Source organism: Heloderma suspectum, chromosome 5, assembly GCF_057233095.1.
Source record: "Heloderma suspectum isolate Gila_16-S chromosome 5, 16-S_ref, whole genome shotgun sequence".
Classification (NCBI taxonomy): Eukaryota; Metazoa; Chordata; class Lepidosauria; order Squamata; family Helodermatidae; genus Heloderma; species Heloderma suspectum.
In genome coordinates this window covers 143,482,084-143,508,469 of record NC_139462.1, presented here as the reverse complement: position 1 = coordinate 143,508,469, position 26,386 = coordinate 143,482,084, and the positions used below count along the sequence as shown (strand labels likewise).

Genomic DNA, 26,386 nt, shown 5'->3' with positions numbered 1-26,386 from the left:
AAGATTTACCTGTTTGTATTTTCAAGTCTCTAAATACTTTGTCGGCACTTATTTACTTTATTCCATTAAACCAATTCATTCTGGTTACAATGGCATGCCAGACTTTCAAAGACAGTATAACATCATCCAAATCTGGGCTTCCCTTCCTACCACCCTGCAACATTAAGACTGCTGCAACATGTCAAGAGTATACACCTGCCACCCACAGATACTAACAAACATGTTCCCTTTGACATGCAAGCAAGGAATTATCACAAGACCAGATTCCCATGTAAGAAATGAATAGGGCAGAAGACTTAGTATAAACACCCCAATCATCGTTTATGGTCCAAACCAACAGCAACACTAGAAACAAAGAATAACCACTGAAGCTGAAAGTTACCTTTGTCCCAGCTCTCTGAAACAATTTACGTTGTTTCCAAAACATCCAATACACACACAAAGAGAGAAATAAAGCGCATCTGCAAACACGTTTCTCAAATCATGAAGCAGGACTCTCTTGCTAGAGGAAGTATGCCCAGGAAAATATACACAGAGTAGGCAAATATGTGTAAAAGATTTCCAGAAGAGGGGGTAGAGGAGAGAATGATGAGAAGAAGCGAAACAAGACAAATAGAAGTTCTGAAGAGAAGAATATTGTTTTCCTTTAGCATTAGAACAATCAATACTGGGGCTGCAATCCTGCATTCACTTACCTGGGAACAAACCCCACTTTGTTGGCATCTTTTACAGGCAGGGGAATGCTTTCCCTCATGGCTAGCCTCCCAGGGGCTGTATGCCAGCAGTGGGCTAGGCCATACTCCAAACCCATTCATATACACACATGCGAAGATGTCCCACCCCCATGGCAATGAGGCTTAAGAAAACGGCTCCCCCTGGAGCCAATTGGGAGGCTTTTTTCAAGCCTAAATTGCTGGGCAAGATCACAGCTCAAGGGGACGGAAGGGTTAACCGTTCTCATGGGCTACAATCTCAATGATGATCCCCACCCCACAATCAAGTACTGTGTAGATGAGGCCAAGCAAAATGGCAGGCTTCTACAACTCCCCACTCCCATCACCTTGCACTGGGAGGATGACTTCAGCAGGATTTAGTTTCACATTTAAAGATCCCCAGCAAAGTATCAGGATCACATGCTCCCCTTCTCTTCTCCTGCTTCCACACATCCAGGAAGAGGATTTCGGCAAAGCTTAATTTCACCTTTAAAGAATCCTGGCTTAACAATATGTTCAGACTAGGGATCCTGCCTTAAAACAAACTCTAAGGGCACAATCCTATGCATCTTTAGGCAGAAAAAAGTCCTACAACTCCCAGCATCCCCCAGCCAGTATCCCCATGCTGGCTGGGGGATGCTGGGAGTTGCAGGACTTTTTTCCATCTAAACTTGCAAAGGATTGCAGCCTAAGTCACTTGCTAAACAAGCCAACTTCAAACCATGTGTTCAGAAGCTAGCTTATTAAACTAAGTAGAGTTTGTTTAAAACCAGGGTCCCTGGACTAAGCCAGGATTCTGTAAAAGTGATCTTGAACGCTGCCAAAGTCATCTTCCTGCCTGCGTGGGAGGAGGGAGGGGGAAGCATGGGATCCTGATGCCTTGGTCAGGCCCATCCATGTAGCACTAACCCAAGGTTAGTGGTGAATCACGTTAATCAACTCCAGGTGTTTAGGACTGCCATGTTAGTTTTTCTTAAATGTTTCAAAGTCTTGTACTGCACATCATTCATTCTATATCCCGCCTTTCAACATGTTTCCTGAGCAGCTTACAAAGAATCAAGGCAACTTCCAAAGAATCCAAAAATGATTAGCTGACGGTGACTATTAAGAAGTCCTGATCTTTTATTTACTGATTTATTACCTTTTTAATCCCATTCCTCCTCCAAAGTCAAGATGGTGTACAGGGTATCCTCATGTATTCGAACCACAATCTCCCCTCTCAAGCTATGCTGCACTACACTTTCTCTCTCTGTTCTAGAGTTACTTCTGATACACTGGAAAACAGAACAGCAAAAGGCCCTTGCTCACATATATCTGCTGCAAACATCTTTGGATCCAGGCCAACATTTTTAACGTTTAAAAAAGCAAGAACTTACCTTTGCTTCACATTTCTTGTGGCAAGCATATTTGCAAACTAGAAGAAAAAAACAAAGAAAAATGGGTTTAAGCAAGGGAAATACCACCAATACAGTAAGCCTCCTTAGAGCTCCCTTCTATATTCAACTCAGAAAGCTCTGTTTCCTTGGATATATCCCCACCCATCTCTTTGAATTAAAAACAAGTTTAATAAGACAATACAATCAAGTCTTACCTTTTTCATCTGTATTTTTAAACATATTAATATGCTGTAATGCTGTATTCAGGAATCCTTTTGTGCCTTTTCTGGGTGCTTTCTCTTATGTAACATTAATATTTGAAACGTCTTTCACGAGAATTAGCTAACATCACAACTGCCTGACACCCTACAACCTGGTGTTTTTAAGAAAACTCCTAACACGTGGCATATGGTTATACTGGCATAACAGTCAAGGCAATGATATTGAAATTAGTTTCTAATGGAGCACTTAAAAACCACCCCGTCTGTGGTCTTTAGTTTTCCTGAAGACCAAAATGAGTCACAAGGTTTCCCTGACTCTCAAGTGACCATGAGTGGTGCAATCATATGTCTCACTTCAAAACTAAAATTGCTTTCACAACACCTAGGACACTGTGTCTAAGTAAGCAGTTAAAAAGTAAATCCTCTGCAACTCTTATTCTAGATAAGAAGAGTATGAATCACTTGATAAAGACCACGGTCTGGAGATTATTTTTTTAACACTTTATTTCCCAAAAGGCACCCACAAATTGATACTGGAAATGACTGGCAGGTTACAGCAACAGCAGGTAAAAATGATAAATTAGTAGAGCCAAATATTTCCAGCACAATACCCAACCCATACTCCTGGAGTGGTTAGCAGACTACATAGAACTAAGGATGTGAAAACCTCTCCATACATGTCACAGGAATGTAAGAATAGCCTTGCTTGATCAGGCCAAGGTGCAGTGCGTAAAAGTGATGGCAATCACCTGTTTTTTTCCCAGCATGAGTTTTTAAAGGTATAGTGCCTCTGTACATGCAGATTCCATTTAGCTGTCATGGTCAAGAGCTGTGGATAGACTTATCTACCCTTCATGAAGGTGTCATAGTCCCAAGCTTGGGTCTTCTACCGAAGTTGGGGAGAGGGGATATCAGATAAAGCCTCTTTGGGAGGGTACAGAGAATTCTACAAGCAAGGGTTAAAAGTTCAGAGCAAACACTTTAGCATTATTAAATGCAGATGTTAGGAAATATTAGAGTCACAATGTCATCATCATGGCGATCACTCGTTACCGTGTAAGATTGTCTTCCAGAGGTAGAGTCTTAGCAGTGGGTCTGCAGGTGGCTGTAAAGGCCGATTCTGGATCTACACAGCCTCCCACAGTGAGGACATAGGTTTCCAGGTGGAAGGCGGTCATGGTGAGAGTTTGCTTGACGTGCCTCCCGTTGAGCTCGTTTCTCCCTTTCGCTCTGCACTCCTGCTTCTTCAAAGTCCATAGCGCCTTTAATATAGGCTGACCTCCAGTTGGAACGCTCATGGGTTAGAGCTTCCCAGTTCTCAATCCTTATGTTGGTTGCAATGTACAATTTCTCTTTACATCAGGTCTTAGAAGTTCACTTCAATTTTAGAAACACTAAACTAAGTAAATACATGCTAAAATCCAGCGGGAAACATATCATATTTGCAAAATGTGTATATAATAAACTAATACTTTTATTGTATTTTAATTATATTATTGTAAGCCACTTTGGGGAAGGAATGCTTTTTAGGGCCAAAAAGCAGCATATAAATTTTCTTATAAAACAAATACATAATTTGAAAAAGGAGAGGGCATTAAAAGAACTGCCAAGACAGAAAAGAAATGTGTTTATTTCCTGTCTGAGACAGGAGTTTAAAAAAAGTGTCCATGATAAATCCCCAGCTTTTCAAAACCACAGAGATGTGACAATACTTCCATTTGCTACTGTTACATCAGTATTTCCCAAACTTCTGACAACTGAGGCTTTTTTTCTGAATTAGAGATACACTTCACTCTTACGGCCAAAAATATGTACTTGTAGAACATACAAGGGTAAGAATTAACTGTCCTTGGAAGAGACCGCCCAACCCGGTCTCTTGGGTTCCGCCGTGAGCTTCCGCCATGCATTAAAAATGTGGTTGTTCAGGCAGGCATTTGGGGTGGGTTAGGGTATTTTAGAAAACGTTTTTATTGTAGAATTTTATTGTTTTAAACTGTTTTATTATATGCTGCACATCGCCCAGAGTGGCTGGGTGACCAGCCAGATGGGCGATTAATAAATTTAATAATAATAATAATAATAATAACAACAACAACAACAACAACCCCATGAATTTCTGCACATCCCGCGGTTTTGGACATGCCACATTATTGGAAGAAGGCAAGCCAAAGTAATAATTCTTACAGAGATGCAATGGGCAGCCTCATCTAAGGATGGATAGCTCTTCTACAATAGGAGTGACTGAATGATCTAATCACACCTAGTGCAAAGACATGGTGGAATGGCCCATGCCCCAGCTGTGAAGGCTGAGCCTGGAACCAGGAATTAGGAGCCAGCAGTTGATCCAGGGAGTTAGAGCCAGGGAGAGGCCAGGGAGTCAGAGCCAGGGGCGCACAAACATACCCCAGAGCTAGGAAGACCTTGTGCTCAGTAGGGAACCCATGCCAAAGAATGGCCAGCCTGGGTGGGCAGGGCCAATCTAATGCTTGAAAATACTTCAAGGCCAGGAAGGTGTTCAAAGCTTTAGTTCTGATAGCTTGTCACATGGGGAAGCAGCACCCAGAACCAAAGGTTCCCAGTTCTAGCCCCAGATTGGAAGGCAGAGCAAGGCCAGCACAGTGAATCATTCAGTGGGCAGCCTCCTCTGTGGGTTCCTAGGAGTCTTTAATTATTCAATTCATTTGCTGCAACACTCTTAACAGTAACCTCATGGCACATGAGTGTGCCCTGCCACATTGTTCAAGAATTGCTACCTTCCTAGTCTCTCTTATCCTAGTATATTAAATCACAGACATTCAAATGAAACTGCAGTCCAGTATGCATGCTCTCTTTTTTTTCTTTTTAACATTCACCACAATATGACCTGTCTAGCATTTTTTGCACGCTGAACAGTTCTTTGAAAACCCTCCCCTCCCACGCACACATCCGAGAGATTTAACACATTCCTGGACAACAGTCAAAAACTGAAGTTTCTCTAGGATATGGTACATTCAGGAGAACCAAGCAGGTAGAAAGTCACCTCAGTAAGCCATTAGCCATATACTGTGGTCTGGCAGGTTCTTGAAAACCACCGTCATTCTGCAATCTCTGGCAGGATGCAGAAGGCTTATGGAGCCAACCATCAAATTGATGGACTATACTCAAATACAGAAAAGGTTTACAGACTTGAAAATACAGGTTGGTCCATTTCACACACATCTTTCCTACAGCTTTAGATCTGGAAAAACTCTAATCAGAATTTTCCAGAGACACATGTTTGTTTCGGCCATGGCCCTAGTGAAATCACAGATACTATGGAAATATGGTTAGTTCCAATGAGCTAAGCTGAGGTAGTATCAATAACCAGGCATCAAACCACATACATCACATTATTACCATATCTATCTGCCAGTGAAAGCTTGTTCTTGAGTTATACCGCCATTGCTCTATCCAATTTAGTATATTAATCTTTCATCAGCACTAGGTTCTAGAATAAGCCTAGCTATGCAATTTAACACTTGACAAGTTTTACACAAGATAAGCATTTTCCACAGGCATTTATCTGCTGCTTTTCTTAAATTAAGTGCCTTCTTCGTGCCAATCCACACATCTCTCCTCCCCTTCAGCCCCGTGCACATTTAATTTCTTCAGAAACTGTGGACTGAAAGCCTATATACTGCTTCAGCTGGTATATACAGTGTACTCAGAGAATAAATACCTCCAAGTATCAGACAACCTCCATCACCTCTCAGCATTCCATACAGTTTACAGTCACTATTTAATCCCAGACATGACTTCTTCAGGAAAGTCAACACGAGCTCTTTAAAAAACAGATCCATAGTTCTTCAGTCCAACAGCAAAGAGATTAACAAAACACATTTAACAACTACAGCATTTTTTGTAACACATCAACTAGAATAATATTTACAGGAGAAATCATAATTACAGAAGAAGAATGCATGACTTACAGTCAAAAGACCTCAGTAAGTATTCTTTTCCAAGCTTTGGCATTCTTCAGAACAAATTACTGATGATGTACCATTCACTTCTTCTCTAGACTATGGCCCAAACTAGACCATGTCTCCTCGTATTAGTCTACTAAAAATCACAGCTAATATCCCTCCAACAGAGATAAGTCTGTTTGAAGTAGTCCAGCAGTTTTAATCAATGTCACACTCAGCAAGGCAGCTTCGAGGCTCAACAGCTGAGGGGCTGCATTCCACACATCCACTCTCTTGTCAAGTAATCCTTGCCAAATTTGTGTTTTAAGCATTCTGGCAAGAGTTCCAAGAACAATTGTCTCTTGCCTGCTGAAACGAAAGTACAGGGAAGGCCATATTTAGTCAGGTTACCATACCTCAAAAAAATTCTCCTAAAAAACAAAAACAAAAAAAGCTTCAAGAATTATCAAATCAGATGTGCTTCAACTCTATTCCGGCAAGTGTCTGACAAATATTTTATAGGAGATTTGCCAGAGAAAGAAGGCCGCTGGATAAAGATGAATGACTGTGACAAAAGATCATTTAAAAAGTCAAGAAGTGGAACAGAGCTACACTTATAAGTTTAACTCAAGAAAATCTAGTCATTCAAATAATTTATAGCCTCCAACTCTGCATAAAGCATTTTAGTTACTCTTTTGTAGCTGTTACATTACAAAGAGAAAGAACAGACATCCTGCATTTTCATTTTCTTGACATCTTTAAAATCCTAATAGAAAAGTTTTTTTTTTCCAAAGATATTAATGGAGCAATCCTATGCATGTTTAGACCAAAAAAAAAGTCCCACAACCCCCAGCTTTCCTCAACTAGCCATGCTTTGTAGGACTTTTTCCCATCTAAATAGGCATAGGATTGCACCCTAAGAGTTGCATTTTTATGATTACAAAGTTCTAAAAACTTGCCTGCTATTAAAACACATGTTCACTTTTTCAACTTTGTCCCCTTCTCGTTTGGTTTGCAAAACTCTTCCAGTTTGTATACCTTTACATCATTTTTAAACATATGAGGAAAAATTAGAGAAGGGACACATGCACGCACACAGACACACACACTGCGGGGGGATGTTACTGAAAACCAGGCACAACTTTGCAAATTGTCTCACGGATGTGCGGGGGGGGGGGGGATTAAGTGACAAATACAGGGCCAAACTACACATTTAAGGTGTGCAACTACCACCAAAAATAGCAATTGTGCATTAGTTCCTCTACCCCCCTCTGAAATCCACTGTTGTGAAATTGCTGTGTTTCATGTTTCTCCTCTGCACGCATACACACACACGGCAGCCAATTATATAGAATGAGAGGAGGGAAATGCAGAAGATTGTGATGGTGAGGTGGGTTCTATTAGATATTATGGAAGAGGGGAGAGCTAAACAGGTGGCTGCCATCTTTGGCAGCAGCCAATTATTTAGTGTAGCATCCAGGTTGGCCAAATGAGAGTGGGCAATGGGAGAAAACTAAGGATGTGGAAGGATAAAAGGAATCCAGAGATACAGGGGAAAGAGGTTACAAAGGAGAAACTTCTGCTTAACAGTGACAAAACAAGTTGTTTCAAGGAGCAAAAGGCAGTTGGGGCTGTTGCAAAGTGATTAGGAGCACAAAGAGGGTGACAGGGTTCAAATCTCAGCTTAACATGAGGTCACTGAGTAGGCAACTCACCATTTTTCCATTTCAACCCATGTACAGTCAGGTCCAGAAATATTGGAACAAGGATAACTGTTTTGGCAGTTGGCTTCTGTACACCACCACATTGAAGTCGAAAGGAAACACACCCAGATGGGAGCAAAGTCAGGACTTTCAGCTGTAATTCAAGGGGTTTGACAAAAGTGGGGCACTAACTATTCAGGAAGTACAGCCAGTGGCATACACACACACACCCATCGTTGGTGGCTCATAAGGAATGGAACGAATGGCTGACAAGCAGCTGCATGGCCAGGTGTGGCCTGTTTCCTGGGTACCCCATGTCCAATCAGGCAGATAAAAGGCCTGGAGGTGGTTCTGAGTGTTACATTTGCATTTGGTAGCTGTTCACTGGAACTCCCAACATGAAGTCCAAAGAGGTGTCCATGCGAGTGAAGGAGGCCATCATTAGACTGAGGAAACAAAATAAACCTATCAAAGAGGTAGCAAAAACAGTGGGAGTGGCCAACACAACAGTCTGGAACATCCTGAAGAAGGAATCAACTGGTAAGCTCAGCAACAGCAAAAGGCCTGGAAGACCACGGAAGACAACTAAAATGGATGACCGCAGAATTCTGCTCATGGTGAAGAGGAACCCTTTCACAACATCTAGCCAGTTCAAGAACACTCTTGCGGAGGTAGGCGTGTCATTGTCAACATCTACAGTCAAGAGACGGCTTTATGAATGTAAATACAGAGGCTTCACAACAAGGTGCAAACCACTGGTAACGCTCAAGAACCAAAAGGCCAGATTAGCCTTTGCCAGTAAACACCTAAAACAGCCTGCCCAGTTCTGGAATAAGATTCTTTGGACCGATGAAACCAAGATTAACTTGTACCAGAATGATGGGAAGAGAAAAGTATGGAGAAGGAAATGAACAGCTCATGATCCAAAGCATACCACATCATCTGTCAAACATGGTGGAGGCAGTGTTATGGCATGGGCATGTATGGCTGCCAATGGAACTGGGTCACTGGTGTTTATTGATGACCTGACTGCTGATAAAAGCAGCAGGATGAATTCTGAAGTGTAGAGGGCTATACTTTCTGCTCAGATTTAGCCGAATGCTGCCAAACTGATAGGACGCCACTCCATATTGCAGATGGATAATGACCCAAAACATACAGCAAAAGCTACCCAAGAGTTTCTCAAGGCAAATAAGTGGGATGTTCTTCAATGGCCAAGTCAGTCACCTGATCTCAACCCAATAGAGCATGCTTTTCACTTCCTGAAGACAAGACTGAAGGCAGAAAGACCCACAAACAAGCAGCAGCTGAAGGCAGCTGCAGTAAAGGCCTGGCAAAGCATCTCAAGGGAGGAAACGCAGCATTTGGTCATGTCCATGGGTTCCAGACTTCAGGCAGTCATTGACTGCACAGGATTTTCATCCAGGTATTAAAGGCGATCCTTAAGTTTGAAATGATGTTGGTTTGTTCCATTACTTATGAGCCACCAACGATGGGGGGTGGGCTGTATGCCACTGGCTGTACTTCCTCAATGGTTAGTGCCCCACTTTTGTCACACACCTTGAATTACAGCTGAAAGTCCTGACTTCGCTCCCATCTGGGTGTGTTTCCTTTCAACTTCAATGTGGTGGTGTACAGAAGCCAACTGCCAAAACAGTTATCCTTGTTCCAATATTTCTGGCCCTGACTGTAACTGTAACATAGTGATGATAATAATACCAGCCTTTTAAAAAGAGTTGGCTATATTGGCGGTATCCCCCGTGCCAGTGCAATGCCTGTGAGGCCATACTCAGGATTCGGCAGGCTCTCACTGCCTCCTGCAGCCCAGATGACCAGCCCCTTCCCCCCCCCCCAATGCAAGTGCTCCACATGAACAAGTGCTCCACATCAGTTTTGAGGAATTTTGGCCCATTCTTCCTTACAGAACTGATTCAGCTCAGTCAAGGCTTCCTTGCATGAACAGCTCACTTCAGGTCCTGCCACAACATTCTGATGGGGTTTAGGTCCGGACTTTGACTAGGCCATTCTAAAACATGGAATTTCTTCTTCTATAACCATTCTTTTGTAGATCTGCTTGTGTTTAGGGTCACTGCCTTTTTGCATGACCCACTTTCTGTTCAGTTTCAGCTGACAGATGGCCAGACATTCTCCTCTAGAATCTTCTGATACACTGGAGAATTCATGGTAATGATGGCAAGCCATCCAGGTCCTGAGGCAGCAAAGGAGGCCCAAACCATCACATTCCCACCACCATGCTTGACGGTTGGGATGACGTTCTTCTCAGTGTTTGTTTTTCACCAAGCATAACATTTCTCACTGAGGCCAAAAAGTTCTACCTTTGACTCGTTTGTCCAGAGAACATTATTCCAGAAATCTTGGGGATCATTTATGGAATCTTTAGCACACTTCAGATGGGCAGCAATGTTCTTTTTAGTGAGCAGTGGTTTCCTCCTGGCTATCCTCCTATGACCACCATTCCTGTTAAGTCATTTTCTGATCATTGCATCATGAACACTCACATCAGCCAAGGCAAGAGTGGCCTGCAGATCCTTGGATGTTACTCTGGGGTTCTTTTTGACTTCCTGAATGATGCCCCGGTTTCTTCTTGGAAAGAATTTGGTAGGATGACCGCTCCTGGGTAGAGTGACTGTGGTCTTGAGCCTTCTCCATTGGTAGACTGTCAGACAGTGGACTGGTGGAGCCCCAAATCCTTAAAAATGGTTTTGAAACCTTTCTAGACTGATGAGTAGCAATAATTGTTTTTCTGAAGTCCTCGGAGATGTCTTCTGATCGTGGCATATGTTTCCACACAACCGGAACCATCCTGGAACCATCTTTGTCACTTGAGGCTCAGATGGCCTCAGTGGCACAGAGTGCCTTCTACCTACTCCAGTTGATGGCCCAGCTACACCCCTATCTGGACAGGGATAACCTGGATTCAGTTGTCTATGCTCTGGTAACCTCCAAGTTAGATTACTGCAGTGCATTCTACATGGGCCTGCCTTTGAAGATGGTTCAGAAGCTGCAGCTCATGCAAAATGCAGTGGCCAAATTGATAACTGGGAGTAGAAGGTCCACACACATAAGACCGACTCTGGCCCACTTGCACAGGCTGTCTATATACTTCCACGTTCAACTCATGGTGCTTGCTTCAATGTATACAGCCCTACATGGCTTGGGACCGCAGTACCTGATGCCATACATCTCCCGAAATGAACCTCTACATTCAGCATTTAAGGTCCTCCTCCGGGTGCTTCCTCCGAGGGAAGCTCGGAAGGCAGCAACAAGGGAGAGGGCCTTCTCAGTGGTGGCCCCCCATCTGTGGAATTAGCTCCCCAATGAGGACCACCTGGCGTTATCTTTTGTTATCTTTTCGGCGCCAGATTAAGACCTCTCTCTTTTCCCAGGCATTTGACAACACATGATGAGTTTTAATCAGTCCTGGATTTGTCTTTAGTTATGACTGACTGTTCAAAGTTGTTTTTAGTAATATGTTGTTTGTGTATATTGTCTGTGTGCTTTTATGTAAATGGCTTTTAAACTTCGTATATTGTATTTTAATGTTTGAACTTCTCTAAACTGCCCAGAGAGCTTTGGCTACGGGATGGTATAGAAATGTAATAAATAATAATAATAATAATAAATAACCATATGGTGAAGACCAAACTCACAAAGTTTCTGATCCTTCTATAGGGTGGATCCTCCCAAACTCACCACTGAAGAATTACCTCATTGCTTAAACCCCTGATTCTAATTACTGCCTTTAATGGAGCTGATGCAACCAGGGGTACTTTTGCACATACCCTGACTCTTAAGTATTCATTGTTTGCCTAATTTATACATCGTTTTATTTCACAAGACATGGAATTGGTTAATATAAACTCTATTGGATATTTAGAAAAGGACTGGTTTTGATTCACAAAGGCTATCATCGTAAAACTATGGAATTTCTGTAATTATTGTTAGGGTTCACAATTTTTTTCTCATCACAGTACATCATGCAAGGTGCCCTCAGAACATTCTGCAAAGTGCAGACAAGAAACAAATAGAAAGGGCTCCCTTGAGGTATAAGTTTGAAAGCCATTGTGCTACACTAAATTGGCCCCAATACTTTACCCTTTGCTCACAGGGAAAGACTACTTGGTCATACAGTTGCTCTTTTCTGTACTTTTCACAGACTTGTTGTTGTTGATTTGTTGAGTTGCTTCCGACTCTTCGTGACTTCATGGACCAGCCCACGCCAGAGCTTCCTGTTGGCCGTCGCCACCCCCAGCTCCCCCAAGTTCGAATCCGTCACCTCCAGAATATCATCCATCCATCTTGCCCTTGGTCGGCCCCTCTTCCTTTTGCCTTTCACTTTCCCTAGCATCAGCATCTTCTCCAGGGTATCCTGTCTTCTCATGATGTGGCCAAAGTACTTCAGTTTTGCCTTTAATATCCTTCCCTCAAGTGAGCAGTCTGGCTTGATTTCCTGGAGTATGGACTGGTTTGATCTTCTTGCAGTCCAAGGCACTCTCAGAATTTTCCTCCAACACCACAGTTCAAAAGCATCTATCTTCCTTCGCTCAACCTTCCTTATGGTCCAGCTCTCGCAGCCATAGGTTACTACGGGGAATACCATTGCTTTAACTATGCGGACCTTTGTTGTCAGTGTGAAGTCTCTGCTCTTAACAGTTTTATCAAGATTTGTCATTGCTCTCCTCCCAAGAAGTAAATGTCTTAAATATGTCTGACGTCTGAAATTGTGACCCGTCCTCCACAGAGGAATGGGAGTTTTGTCCTTGACCACACAATGTTGTCAGAAGGTTCTATTTTTAGCAGGTTATCACAGACACATTTTCAGAATGTTGCAACAGGAATAGTCACACTCAGGGCTGCATTGTTAGCTGCCTTTTCATTTCCTTTGGCCAAATGTTACCTCTCTAGAATATTTTGCAGTTTCAATTATGCACAGCCCTCAATTACACAGATCCCAAATGTTATAAAGGAAGCTTACCAATGGAATCTCCATCTTTGCTAAGTCCCAAATAAGTCCACTAAAAATAAGGTCGAAGTTTTAAATAAATGCTAAAGAAATTATGTTTCGAGAGAGCAATCAAACTAGCCTAAAAAAGAACATACTAAAAGTTGCCATGTCTAGCTTGATACAAAACTTTTTTTAAATTTCTGCTTGTTATTAAAAATGGCTGAAAAGTAACAGTGGGGTTAAATGGGTTCTTTAAAAAAAGTTGTTCAAACATTTAAACATTTAATATGTCATTTGTGTCTCTTTATTATCACACCAATCATGAACAACAATAAAAGCAAAAACCTAATACTTCTAAAGCTAATCTTGTAAATTTTCTTTGCTACATCAGCACTAACACCTGTTAATGTTAACAGTCACTGTCATATTCTTCTGAAGTTGCATCTGGCCCAGCTCTTTGTTTGAGCACAAGATAATGTCAAGCATTGTTCCCCCATGCCAATAATGGCCAATGTGGGTAAAAATTGATAAGGGATTGGCAGTGTGCACCCCGCAATAAGCTTTGGGCCACCTCAAAGGTTTGAAGATGTCATGCACCAAAACAAAGCGTTGGTCCAAAAGCAATTCTATGTCATCTCATAGAGGTCACTCTCCTGGAAGAGTGGGTGTATGGTTTGGGGCAGCTTATTGTGGGGTGCACACCCACAATTCTTTATTTAGTTCTAGATGCACTGACTGTTATTGCCATGGTGAGTTCCTTGTGCTGTCAATGGGTCTCTTCCTGTTTGGTTGGAACATGGCTCCTGCCCTTCTCAGAGCCTTGGAAGACCCCTGAGCAACCATATGGTACTTTTGAAGACCCCACAGGAGGGTGGCCTGTGGTGCCCAGAGTTTTTGCCACATTTGCCCTGTAATAAAACTAGCCTGGCAACTGGGGCTGGAAAAAAAAATCTTGTTTTGCATTGAGCCAGACACAGAAACTTTTACTATGTTGTTTCTTATGTTACTCTCACTTTGAGACAACTGTAGTTTTGTTGCTAATTATTATAAAGACTGCATGCATTTTTTGCTACCTTTACCAGACGAAATCTGCTGTCTTCATGACACTATTGTCCCCAGAAATATCACATATGGAACTGAACATCATTTTATTTACTAACCTGAGCATGTTAGCAAGAGCAACAAAATACATCAAAAGTTTTGGAAGACGACATATTAGATAACACTGTGGACTTTTCACCCAGATGCAAAATGCCAACAATAATAAGAGAGCCACAAATCCAGCCCTCTGGATTCGCAAAAATGATCAGGAAGTCTCAAAGAAAATTAAAACATGGCACACTTAATGAGGAGCATACAGTAAAGTTATTTTGCACCTAAAATGGCCTCCTGTTCCAATAATAACTACAAGCTACCTTCCAAGCTTTTCCTTACACCACACCTCTAATAAGAAGAAGCCACCAGCTTCCACATATTCATTCTTACAGCAGTACCAAGCTTTTCCTTGCCAGAGAAAACAAGGCAATTTGGGTAATGTCTGTTTTCTTTCCTTGACCCCTCTGGGAGTAACTGTTTTCCTCTTACTCTTCTTCTTACCTGCAGGTATGGATACAACTTGATATCAGGGAAAGGTCCACTGACAGAGACATTAGAAGTGCCTGAGACTCTCCAGGTCCTTCATTTCTGGCTTTGTGCAGTTCTAGAATAACATGCTGGGGTCAGGGGGAGTTTCATGGTGTATGTGGGGCAAGGAAAAAACATAAAAAAACATACAGGCCCACTCCAAAGACACTAGCCTTTGGGCTCCTTCACACGGAACTTTTATCCTGTGATTGAGATTGCTCCTTCACGGAAGCCTGCGGGCTCTTTACATGACACCGTGACCCTGCCATGATCCTCCAGGGCATCTCCAGCACTAAATGGTCCCAGGCATGGTCTGAAGGCACATGAGACAGCTACCTTGCTGAAGCTAAGTAGGTCTGGGTCTGGTCAGTGCCTGGAGGGGAGACCAGCTAGGAACCACATGTAGCCACCTTGAGTTCCATGATGGAAGAAAGGTGGGATATGAAAGAAAGAAAGAAAGAAAGAAAGAAAGAAAGAAAGAAAGGGAGCGAGATCAATGAAAGATAATGGAAAACTCAGATATGGGAGAAGGAGTGGGGAGGGGGAAAAGGAAGCACGTGTAAAGGGAGTCAGTTGTGATCCTGAAAGCCCTGTTTTAAATGCAGGATTTTAAGCTGGTGTAGAGATGCCCTTTCACACCCCAGCACTGGGATTTCACACATGCCTGGCCACAATATTGTTTTGGAATCCATCGTGTGCATGCAAGTGAGAAGTGAAGAGTATCCATTCTGCTCTTCTAAATATGCAGGCTAGCTATAGGTTCTCCTACTTACCCTCTCATTTCACTGTGGCTCTTGAAACAGCTGAACAAGCTGCCTGTTCCTGTACCAGGCAGTAGCCAGCCTTTGCACATCCAGTTGATTATTCACATTTCTATTTTGCCCCACTCCAGCCACCCCCACCCTCCCATGATTCACAATCAAATGATAAAAACTAATAGCAAACATAACACTTTGGCATTCAAAGCAATCTTGCACGTAACTGGCATACCAGTTATAGGTTATCTGTGGCATATCAGTACTCTAAGCGGAGGGGAAATAACTCACTTCCAGTTAACAAAAGCTTCCCCCTGCCTGTATGCTTCAAGGAGATTTTTACTCACAGAGGCCGCTGCCTATATTCAAGTCTGGTTCAGAGAGACACACACACACACACACACGTAAAGTACGTGATCATCCCGCATGAAATGGAACTCATATTATAAGGGTTGTACCACTGCAACATCTAGAGGTCTTACAGAGTAGTTACAGTGCACCTTTCCAAGACAATGTAAGAAATAAATAAAATAAATAAGACAAAATAAAATAAATACTTTGTGGTTTTAATTTTTGTGAACCACCCAGAGAGCTTCAGCTATTGGGTGGCATAGAAAGAAAGAAAGAAAGAAAGAAAGAAAGAAAGAAAGAAAGAAAGAAGGAAGGAAGGAAGGAAGGAAGGAAGGAAGGAAGGAAAGAAAGAAAGAAAGAAAGAAAGAAAGAAAGAAAGAAAGGTGATAGAAATGTAATCAATAAATAAAATAAGACAAGACAAGACAAGACAAATCAGTGCTGTGCTGAAAGTTCTGCTCGGAACCTTTTAACACATTGTGGGGAGGGGGGGCTTGTGGGGGATGAAAAGGGGTGAAAATCCCACCACAATCTTCAGTGGGCTGGAATTCTTAAAAATGTGGAGGATGGAAGCTGACACTTAATGTCCAGTACCAGAGGCTTCCTTCCCCTCTTCTATTTCTCTTTTTCTTTGTGATACTTTTTGCACATGTGTCAAAAAGCAGTAGTACCCTAGCAGGGCACGAAGGCTGTTTAATTTTAAGGAAAATCCACTAAACATCTGGGGGAGCACAGCCTTGACTAAGTAAGTGTTGTAATCCAGCAACCCAGGGAAAGTCCAAATTCCGTGAGAATTTTCTGCTGAAAAGCTTGATTTGCCTGCCAAAGCAATACCACCCCATGTGTATGCTCTGATGACTACTTACCATGCTATCATGTCATTACTGGCTTTAGTTCCCATTCAAAAAGGGGGTCATTTAAAACCACTTTGGTACTTGTTTACAATTTTAGAATATTCTTAACGAAACACAAATAACAGGGCGCTCTTCCCAGCCTACCACTACCAAAAGTACATTATAGCTTGCAAAACCGACTATTGCTGTTTTATTGTAGGTCTCGAGATATTTCACAATGTGCATACTGAAGATCTATGGCTCTTAACTTTCTGTAATTTTAACTTTCACTTTCATTCCGTGTGAAGCAGGTTTGATGGAAAAAGGGAACTGGCAGCAAAATTTTTTAAAAGGTTTTGGTTCAAACAAACCAGTGATTTTCAAGCTGTCTTCAGGAAACCTTTCCGGCACTGCTGAAGTTTTGTGGCAGACAAGTCACGCTTCTGGTGTTCTCAGGTACACAGTTCATGTGGAGTGTCACCCCATCTCAACAAACATTGGGCCCCAGAAGAGGGGTGGGAAGATAGTAGATTGATGCCCATTTGTAGACCATCTAGTGCAGCTGAAATTCTTAAGAACCTAAGAAGATCTCTGCTGGATCAGACCAAGGGTCCAACTAGTCCAGCATTCTGTTCACACAGTGGCCAACCAGCTGCCTATGGGGAGCCCACAAGCAGAACATGAGTGCAACAGCACCCTCCCGCCTATGTTCCCCAGCAGCTGGTGTACATAGATAAGTCTTGGTTCACATTGCCACTGCTTGCTTCAAATCACCAGCAGGCCATCCACCACCTTCCCACCCAGCTCACGTCATCACCTGCCAAAACTATGTCTCCCTAACTACAGCTGCGGCAGCATTTGCTGCTGCAAGAAAGTGGCCAGCAGCAGGGCTCTCCCAAGCACCCGCCCCGTGCCTCGCTGCGTGCTCTGATACAAGGTTTTGTGGGTGAGGTGGCCCCAGAGGGTGCCTCCGCCACTGCTGCCTTGCCATCACGATGGCAGGGAAGCGGCACTTCGTCCTTGAAAGTGACCTGAAAGTTTAAAAGTACAGTATTTGTCACAGTCGCAGCACAGCCATCTCACACACAGCGCCTCGCTCTGAAGAAGGACCCCAGCATTACGAGGCAAAAGTCCAGTGGCAGCTGTACTGCCACCACTAATACAGTGTCAAAGCAGTGTTTAAAAGGCAAGCAGGCAGGGAGGGGGGCACACCATAGATAGGAGTCTGTCCACCTCAGATGGCGCAACATCTTGAGCTGGCCCTGAAAAATGTTTCTGAAAGAATCCTCATGAGCTGAGTCATGGGGCCCCTTGTTTCCTCACCACTTTTCCACTCTAAAATTCCCTTCTCTTGAAGAACTTTGAAATAGCATCGGGGCATTTACACGTTACCTTTCTGCTGCAGCATTAAGGCCTTCCAGTTTAAGAAGGCCTTTGGTCTTTAGTGGCCAGATTTTATTGCTTGCCTCTCCTAAGTATCTGTGACCTTCCTGGGTTAGTTTTTTGTTTTTTTAATTTTGTTTCCCTGCCCCACTTTCTGGCTTAAATATTTCTACGCTGTATGATGTCTCTTACTGTAGTTGTCTTTTAAAATATTTTGTTGCTGGCTCTAATTACGGTTTGTCTTTTTGTTTATTGCTGTTTTGTTGTATCTTATTATGATTGAACTATATGAGCAAAAGCTGGATGTAAATATTGTAAATAAATACATGTATTTGCATATAAAATGTGGTTAGCTGCAAGTATGCACTCTAGCTTCATGAATTTTATCACACATCGGTCGACTGCTTATTAAAGCAAACAAACAAGAAGTAGAACCATGCAAGACAGAAGCCAGCCCACCAATGCCTTGGCACATTCCCAAAGCTCCCCTAAAATCAGCTGGAAAAAAGAAAGCTACAAGCTTCATTTTGCCCCTCAGTCCCAGCTCTGGTAGGTATATCATGGCCTACACCAGGGTGCAGAAACTTAGGCCTGGGGACCAAACTATGATTGTCTGGTAGTTACCTAGGTTTTGTGCAGTTTTTTCCCCCATTCTAAAATGTTGAAATGCCTCTCCTAAGGCTTAGTTGCTGGCATTAAGAGCTCGAAGCGACAATATGCTGAAGGGAGGGCTTTATTTTTGGCCTTGCTCCTTTTGCCTTCAGCCCCACCCACCACTGGAATGTGGCCCCCCAAAGCTTCTCCAAAATGGAATTTGGCCGTCAGGACAAAAGAGATTCAACACCTCTGGCCCATGCCAAGTATATCACCCTTCTTCCTCAAGCTTGCTGTTCACTTGTCAAGGAGGATATTATTTAGCAACCCTCCTCCTCCAAATTTTAGGAAGCTCAAGGCTGCCTTTACATGGTTAGCTTCATTCAGAGTCATGCACTCTAGAAAACCAAGTATCTTGGCAATAATCTGTTTACCAGTGTTCAGGCTGAGCAGATATCATAGGCTGAAGGTGCAAATCTAAGCAGCGTTAGTGACAGAGCAACACCAGGTCAGCTCCACAAAACCTCTACTAGCCAGCTCTTAGCAGGGGAAAACTCCAAAGCAATTTCTGAGATCCAATCAATAGTTTTCTCACCCCACCCCAACTCACCCTCACTCCCACTACACCCACACACACGTGCTCATACAACCAGCCCCCCTTAAAGGTGAGGATGAGTTCAAGTGCTTTCCGAATGGCGGTAGACACAAGGTCTCTTGCTGCAATTATGCTTCTTTTGCCCTCATTAGCTAGCAAGCTCCACAAAGAAGGAAAGAAACACCTTCATTTTCTGCTACAGAAACCCAGGGATAGAAACATGTTTAGACTTTTAACTCAGGGTTAGACAGAGTGTGGTACCAACACACAAAGTTGCTTTATATTTAGAACATCAGTAGATTATTAGCACATCCTCCCGAGGAGTGGCTAATGTTAAACAAATATGACAAGCAACCCAAATACTAATCTGTAATCTTCTTACCTTCCCTCCTCTCAGACAGTTGGGAATCCAGCAGTTAATTAGATAATTCAGGGAAAAATTTCATTTGGCAGTAAAACACACATACACGCATGAAACCAAACATCCTTCTAAGGCAGTACTATGCATGTTTGCTCAATGGGGTTTGCTCCTAGAGAAGTGTGCATAGGTTTACAGCAATACCCACTTACATGGGAGAAAGTCCCACTAAACTCAGTGGCACCTTACTATGCAATGGAACATGCACAGCATTGCGTTGCTCATCTCTATTTAATTTGACAGCTGAAAATTCTCATAAAGGATGAAAATGTCATTTCTTTAGAAAAAAAATACTTTTACTAGACATATGAGCAGAAGGAACTACTTTTAATTACAGGAAACTGAAAGGGAAACTTGTTCAGGCTGGTTCCAGAGTGATAACTAAATTAGTTTTCCCATTTCTCATCATTGTAACTTGAACATAAACTCCTCCATAGGTTAGAATGCACAGTCAAAATTTCAAAATGGCTATTTCTTTCCTGCGAACAGTGACACATTCTGTCATGTTCCCTGCACTCAGATCCAAGCATTGCCCTGAGGAGAATTCAGACTCTAGCCCTGAGGAGAATTCAGACTCTAACAAATCATAGGCCACCCATTCAGGGGAAGGGAGGGGCCCTCAGCACCCCCTTCTATATCATCCTTGCCTGAGGAAATGGCTCACCCATCATCCTCAGGCTCCAGGGATGACACCCTTGTAAATTTTCCAAGTAGGAGCCCTTTGAAGATTGCAGACAATTCTCCCAAGGGGAGGATGCACTTGAAAGTAAGGCCCTGCCACCTTCTTAAAGCTTCAGATGAGTCCTTCCTACAGGTTAGCTAGCAGAGTGCACTGGGAGCTATCCAAGGTCCTGATCATCATTCATTGTGACCTGCCATGACTACGCCAGTGTGAACTGGCTTACCTTGACCTGGCTTGTCATTCCTTGTTGAACCTCAGCCTGACTGAATTTGACCTAACCTACTTGACTGAACCCAACTTACTCTAACTTGACCTACCCTGATCTACCTTGTCATAACCTGACTGACTTCAACCTGACTGACTTGACTAGACCTGGTTTAATTCAACCTCTTCCCTTGCCCCCCCAACCCCCCAACAAAACAGAATATATCCCCAATTAAAAAGTCGCTTCCTTCTACAGCCCCTGTCGCAAGCTGCTTTCCCCCAACCAATGGATCAAAGAGATGTTTGTCACACAAGTGGGGAATACAGCTGGGAGGGCAGGGTTGTAGAGGAGAAGTGGTTGCTCGGGGAAGGGTTAAACATACAACCGCCACTTCTCCCTGCATGTCCTTCCCTTCTCCCCTGCCACTTTGCATGTCGGTAGTGAAGAAAGAGTTGGTAAATCTATCTCTGCCACCAAAGTGTGCTTCTACTCTTGTGAAAATTCCCCTTACATTTCAAATTGGAGGAAGAAATCCTCCCACGCTAGTCATGAGGAAAGGCCAGTCATGAGGAAGGGCCAGAAAAATAAAGATATTCTATTTTTATAGAATGTCTCACTGTGTACGCCCTTTCCGTTTTTAAGGTCACCCATTTAAAGCGTATGGGTTCATGTTGTTTTTGCACTCCTCTTCCATGCTTCCCTACATACTTCATTCCCTTACAAATATTTACTTTGCCACCCACTCAAAAGAGGGTCTCTTTACTTTCTGCCTCTCCCCAGAGAAAGAAGCTTTATTAGGGATGTCAGATGTGTCATGATTTCAGAAAACCACAAAGATCTGACAAATGTAACAGGAGTCCCCTCATTTTCCAAAACATTCATCTCCCAGACTAAGTTTTAAATGTTCTTTGGCAGCTTTGACTTAGTGCAGAGGTGCAGAACCTCAGGCTCTGGGACCAAATCCAGTCCTCTGGGAGTCCCAATCCAGCCTTCTGGGATTCCCCAAAAGCCCATGCTCCCTTCCTTTGCCCCCTGTCAGGAATGAATCTGAGCATGTGGAGATGTCTAGCAGCTCAGATTCAAAATGGGAACAGCCAGAACACGGGAAGGCACCCTCCCTAATGAGCTCAGATATGGCAAGTCTTTCTTCCCAAGACCCTGACACACAGATGGCCCAGCCTGAACACCCCCCACCCCTTCCTCCACCATGAGAACCCAGGTTTTGGAGGGGGAGGAGAGCAAGGGGCATGACTTGAGGGATGCTAAGGTCCATCGCAGAGCAAAGAGGGGAAAGTTAGAGGCAGGGCTCAGATGGTCCGCCAGGTGGGCCACTCATGAAAGCCAACATAAGAGGGACTCACCCTAAGGGAGGGGCATCCCTGAGAAGCTAGACTGGCCAAGAAGTTCTTGCCCAGACTGCTGGCAACTTCCCTAACTTCCACTTCATCTCCTCTGTTGATATTTGTAGATGTGTGGATTAGCTGTTTCATTGCAATCTGAGAGTTTCCTAGAATCTGCACTTGTAAAGAAGCTAGTCATTAACTAATAAAGAAGTGTAGCTCCAAGCCCTGTTTCCTGGAGTGTGTTGATTGCGGGGGAGAGGACGAAGGAACATGGCACACACGCACACCCTTTCCCGGCTTTTGTGCAGTTTTCCCCCATTCTAAAAAGGTTTAAACGCCTCTCCTAAAATTTAGCTACTGCCAATAAGAGCTTTAAGCTAAAATATGCTAGTATTTGGGGGGGGGGCTGACTCTTTGGCCTCTGGCCCCGCCCACCACTGGAATGCGGCTACCCAGAATTTCTCCGAAATGGAATCTGGTGCTCAGGCTGAAAGAGGTTCTGAATCCCTGGCCCAGAAAAAGATGGCAAGCGTCCCAAGATACAGGTGGCTGAGGATGAACATTAGAAACAGCACAGGTAGCACAAGCAGAAGCTACCTGACCAGCCCCTGACACTTGAACTACAGGAAGTTTGTCCCCTTGCGCCTGTTTGAATTTTTATACTAATCTGCTGAACATAACATACAGAAAGGTAATTCAAACAAGCATACCAAAGCAGACAACTCATTTGAAAGGCAGGAGAGAATTTAGGTGGAGGAAGTCTTTGTAACTACCTCAGTGATCACAGAGCCATTTCATTGCTGCCAGCCAAGTTTGCCTAGGCCTTCTCCTCCACAGTGTTTTCCACCTAAGGCTGGATCGCACACAGCCCTAGCAAGTACATTCCTCCACTGCTTATAGGACATATAGGGTTTACATACCCCACTCCCATGCATGGGGGGGGGGGCGGGCCACTCATATACACATGTACACAACTCAGCGCAACACAAGCATACACCAAACAGGGTAAAATGCCAGGCTTGGGAATTCCTGGCCTCATGCAAGACAGTAAAACACACTATACTCAGTAGGACTCACCTCTGCATGAAATGCCTTGGGGGTCAATGACTTGCTTGCAGATGTTACAAGCTTTGGGTTTCTTAAAGTTCTTACTCTTGAATGTATGAGAATTTGAAGCCACCTCTTCTGGCTGGAAGAAAGAACAGCAGAACGTTAAATGAATGCTTTTAAAGAAATGATTTAATTGCATTAAAAAAAACCCAGAAAATACATGAAGCAAATACTAAAACAATAATATTGCACAGAAAGTAGATGTTATTTTAAAATGTAAGATTTGTACATCAACTTTAGAGACAGTCTTGCAAGTAAGTACGTTGTTCTTTGCAATACATATGGATACAGTATCATATATACCAGAGATGGAAAGCTCCGGGCCACTCTCTCCAATCAGCAGCTGATAGGAGATAAGAGATTTATCCTGCCCCCCACACTGCATTCAAGTTTCTAAAAAGCATCCATTGGTGCCAATGGAGGCATTTAAAAAACCTACCTGCAGCATGGGGGGTCGAGGGAGGCATTGCTGGGGAGGGCTCGCCCTCCCTTCCCCGATGCTGCAATTCCCTCAAAAAATCACCCATGCTCACACACGCTGCAATCAGGGTTTTAAAAGGTCTCCATTGGTGCCAATGGAAGCTTTTTAAAAGCCCAATTCCATGTTTGCAGGAGGGGGGAGTGTGTGTTGTGTTTGGGTGTGTCGTGTGTGCCATGTGTGTGTTTATGTGTGTGTATGAGTGTGTGAATGGGACTGAACAGTCACAGTGGGAGCCACATGCCAGCTGTGGGGTGGCCCTCCCCACTTTGGGATGTGATCCCATCCACTGTTGGTATGTGACCCCCGATGTGCTTGCCTGGAGTAACTACACATTGGCCCACATGATGGAATGCTCTTCCACAAAAAGATTCTTGCACATAGAAAGCTAGCTCATCAGGAAGGCTAGGCTAGAACCCTTCTCCATGCCATTCAAATTTCTATGCGTGGGGAGGGGGGTTTATATGGAGAAATGTTCTATCATGTGAGCCCCCCATGTGCAGTCTGAAGACATCGATTTCCACTCTGGTGAGAACTATGCCACAGCCTCCAGTGTTTAGTATAAAAGCTTTCTTGCTGCCATTTAAGTCAATACTTCACAATATATTGCACAATATAAATCAATGCCTACTAGTCATGATGGTTGTTTAATGCCTTCAGTATCAGAGGCAGTATGCATTTCAATACCAGTTGCTGGAGAACACGAGCAGAAGAGTGCTACTGCGCTAATGTCTCGCCTGTGGTCTTCCCATTGGGGCATCTGGTTAGCTATGGTGGGAATAGAATGCTGGACTAATAGGCTTTCAGTCTGATCCAGCACAGCCCTTCTTATGTTCTTACTAATTTCAGCCACTCATACAATCCTTATCTCTTAAAATCCCTCCAAGGCAACCCCCTGAAGAATGAAAATGGCACGTTTTCATTTGAGAAAACAACATTCGTCTATGAAATTGATTCCAGCCTCAGAGGTGGGAATGTTAAAGGGCTGCTAGGAGACATTGCTAATGGAAGAACAGCTGGGATCTGTAGCTGGCTTTCTTCACTTTTCTGCTGAATTTCACAAGTACAGCACAGCAAGACACAATCTAAACAACTAAAGGTGCAATCCTATGATGGTTTAGAGAGAAAAGTCCTACAATTCCCAGCATTCCCCAGCCAACCATGCTGGCTGGGGAATGCTGGGAGTTGTAGGATTTTTCTCTCTCTAAACATGCATAGGATTGTATCCTAAGGCTGCAATCCTAAATACCCTTACCTGAAAGTAAGTCCCACTAAAAATAATAGACCTTACTTCTGAGTAGACATGCATCGGATTGTGCTGCAAATGACTATAAAGTGCTACAAGACTAACTATGAGAAGTGAGCTCTGGCCCACAAAAGCTTATACCAAAGCAAGGTGTCACGAGACACTGCTTTTGCTGCAGTAGCAAAACTCAGCTACAGGAATTTGACACTGAATATTCTTCTTACTCCCTTTCTGCCCAAAGTAAAACAAATACGATCCCTATACAATAACCCCCCTTCTCCCTTCCTCACACTGCCTTCCTTTGAATAGCTTACCAGCCAATGCTGTGAGGTTGCAAGATTCTGCCTGTACATTCTGTTAATCTCCAAGGGAAAATACCAAAACTTAAAATCCAACTTCTGATACACAGGAGAGCATGTGCGAGTTATAAACAGCAGAAATTCCCAAAATGGAGGAACTGGGCTGCATCCTATCAATCCTTCAGGAACGAGACTGCAAAACCTGGTCATTATGTCTCATTATGGCTCTCGAAGTACAGATCCTTCTTTCAAGATCTTCTTTTTTATGGGCTAAGGGAATGCCCAACACTGACCTCTTTGCATGAGGAGGACCAAAAGAAAAATAAAGTTCAATTAAGTGATGACTGAAAAGACTCTTTATGACAAGATGCAGAGCCCCAAGTTACAAAACCTTTGCAAAGCAAAACCATGTATCTGTGGGATACTGACAAAATGAATAAAAAATGGTGAAGAAGAATGGGGGGGGCGCTATATCCTGGCCATTATCAAACATTCCTTAGTACACCGGCCATTTTATTTATTTATTTATTTGGCTTGTACCACGCCTTTCTACCAAAAATGGCACTCATGGCAGCCATCTTTCCATTTCTTTCTTAGTGCAGAACTACAACGTAAAAGGCAGGTACGTTTCAAATTCCCTTTTCCATCTAGTTCAGCTTTTGCCAACCTGGTGCCCTCCAAATGTGTACAACTCCCATAATTCCCAGCCAGCATGGCCATTTTTACTCCACATCCCTGGCTGTGAACTTGGGGAAATGCACAGTAATGATGTCGAGACATGGGGAAATCTTACTTATTCCTGGGAAGACGAGGAGAGAACTCAACAATGGGGTGGCCTTTTGGGGAAGCGGCCCTGTGTTTCTTCTGACATATAGTTCTGTCTCTATTTAAATTCTACAAAAAACAATTCCAAACTGGTGGTGGTAGTTTAAATAGCCTGTGCCTTCTCTGTGAACTTCAGGGCCAACGTTTATTTTCTTTTTTAAATGTTGGTTATTGTTGTTTATTGTTATATATTAAATACCAACTAAGGCTATTGGTTTAAAAGAAGTTCTACATTAGTAAAATGTTGTATAGTAGACACAGCAGAACATCAGTGATGAAGAAAAGTACACTAAGATAGCACCACGTCTTTTCTTTTCCTCTCCTTTTTTCTCCCCTTCCTCTATGGGCACCCTCACACAGACTGTGGAATTTTAGATTGTCACCTACAAAGACAGAGGCATTTCTCCCTCCCTCCCCCTCTCAATTTTTGCATGAAGTACAAGCTAAGATGTAATTCTGCTAAAGTTATTTGTTAAATTTGAAATTGCTGTTTGAAATGATCGAACAGAGTGATAGGGTTTTTTAAAAAAAAAAAACTTGACACCATTTTTGATCATATTGGTTTATACTCAGAATCCAGTACAGCATCCACAAAAGTTATATCACAGGTCTAAGAAAATACTGGCACAGCATTGCACTATACAAAAATATGCAATACCAGTGTCTCTCGAAGCCTTTGGAGATCTAACATTCTCTGGGTAGCAACCAGGCTAATGTAGCCAGTGGACAGAGACACAACAGGTGGAA

General features: G+C 43.1%; 1 protein-coding gene across 7 annotated transcripts in view; it reads right to left on the bottom strand.

Moving 5' to 3' along the window:
- The window catches only part of TNS3 (tensin 3), a 321,108-nt gene that overhangs the window by 185,091 nt on the left and 109,631 nt on the right, over nt 1–26,386 (bottom strand). For all 7 annotated transcript variants that reach the window (XM_084857723.1, XM_084857721.1, XM_084857725.1 and 4 more), the window contains 2 exons: nt 22,759–22,870; nt 2,090–2,127 (listed from right to left, as the gene is read on the bottom strand). In XM_084857723.1, the coding sequence (XP_084713849.1) occupies nt 2,090–2,127; nt 22,759–22,870 (150 nt within the window). The remainder of the gene's footprint in view (nt 1–2,089; nt 2,128–22,758; nt 22,871–26,386) is intronic.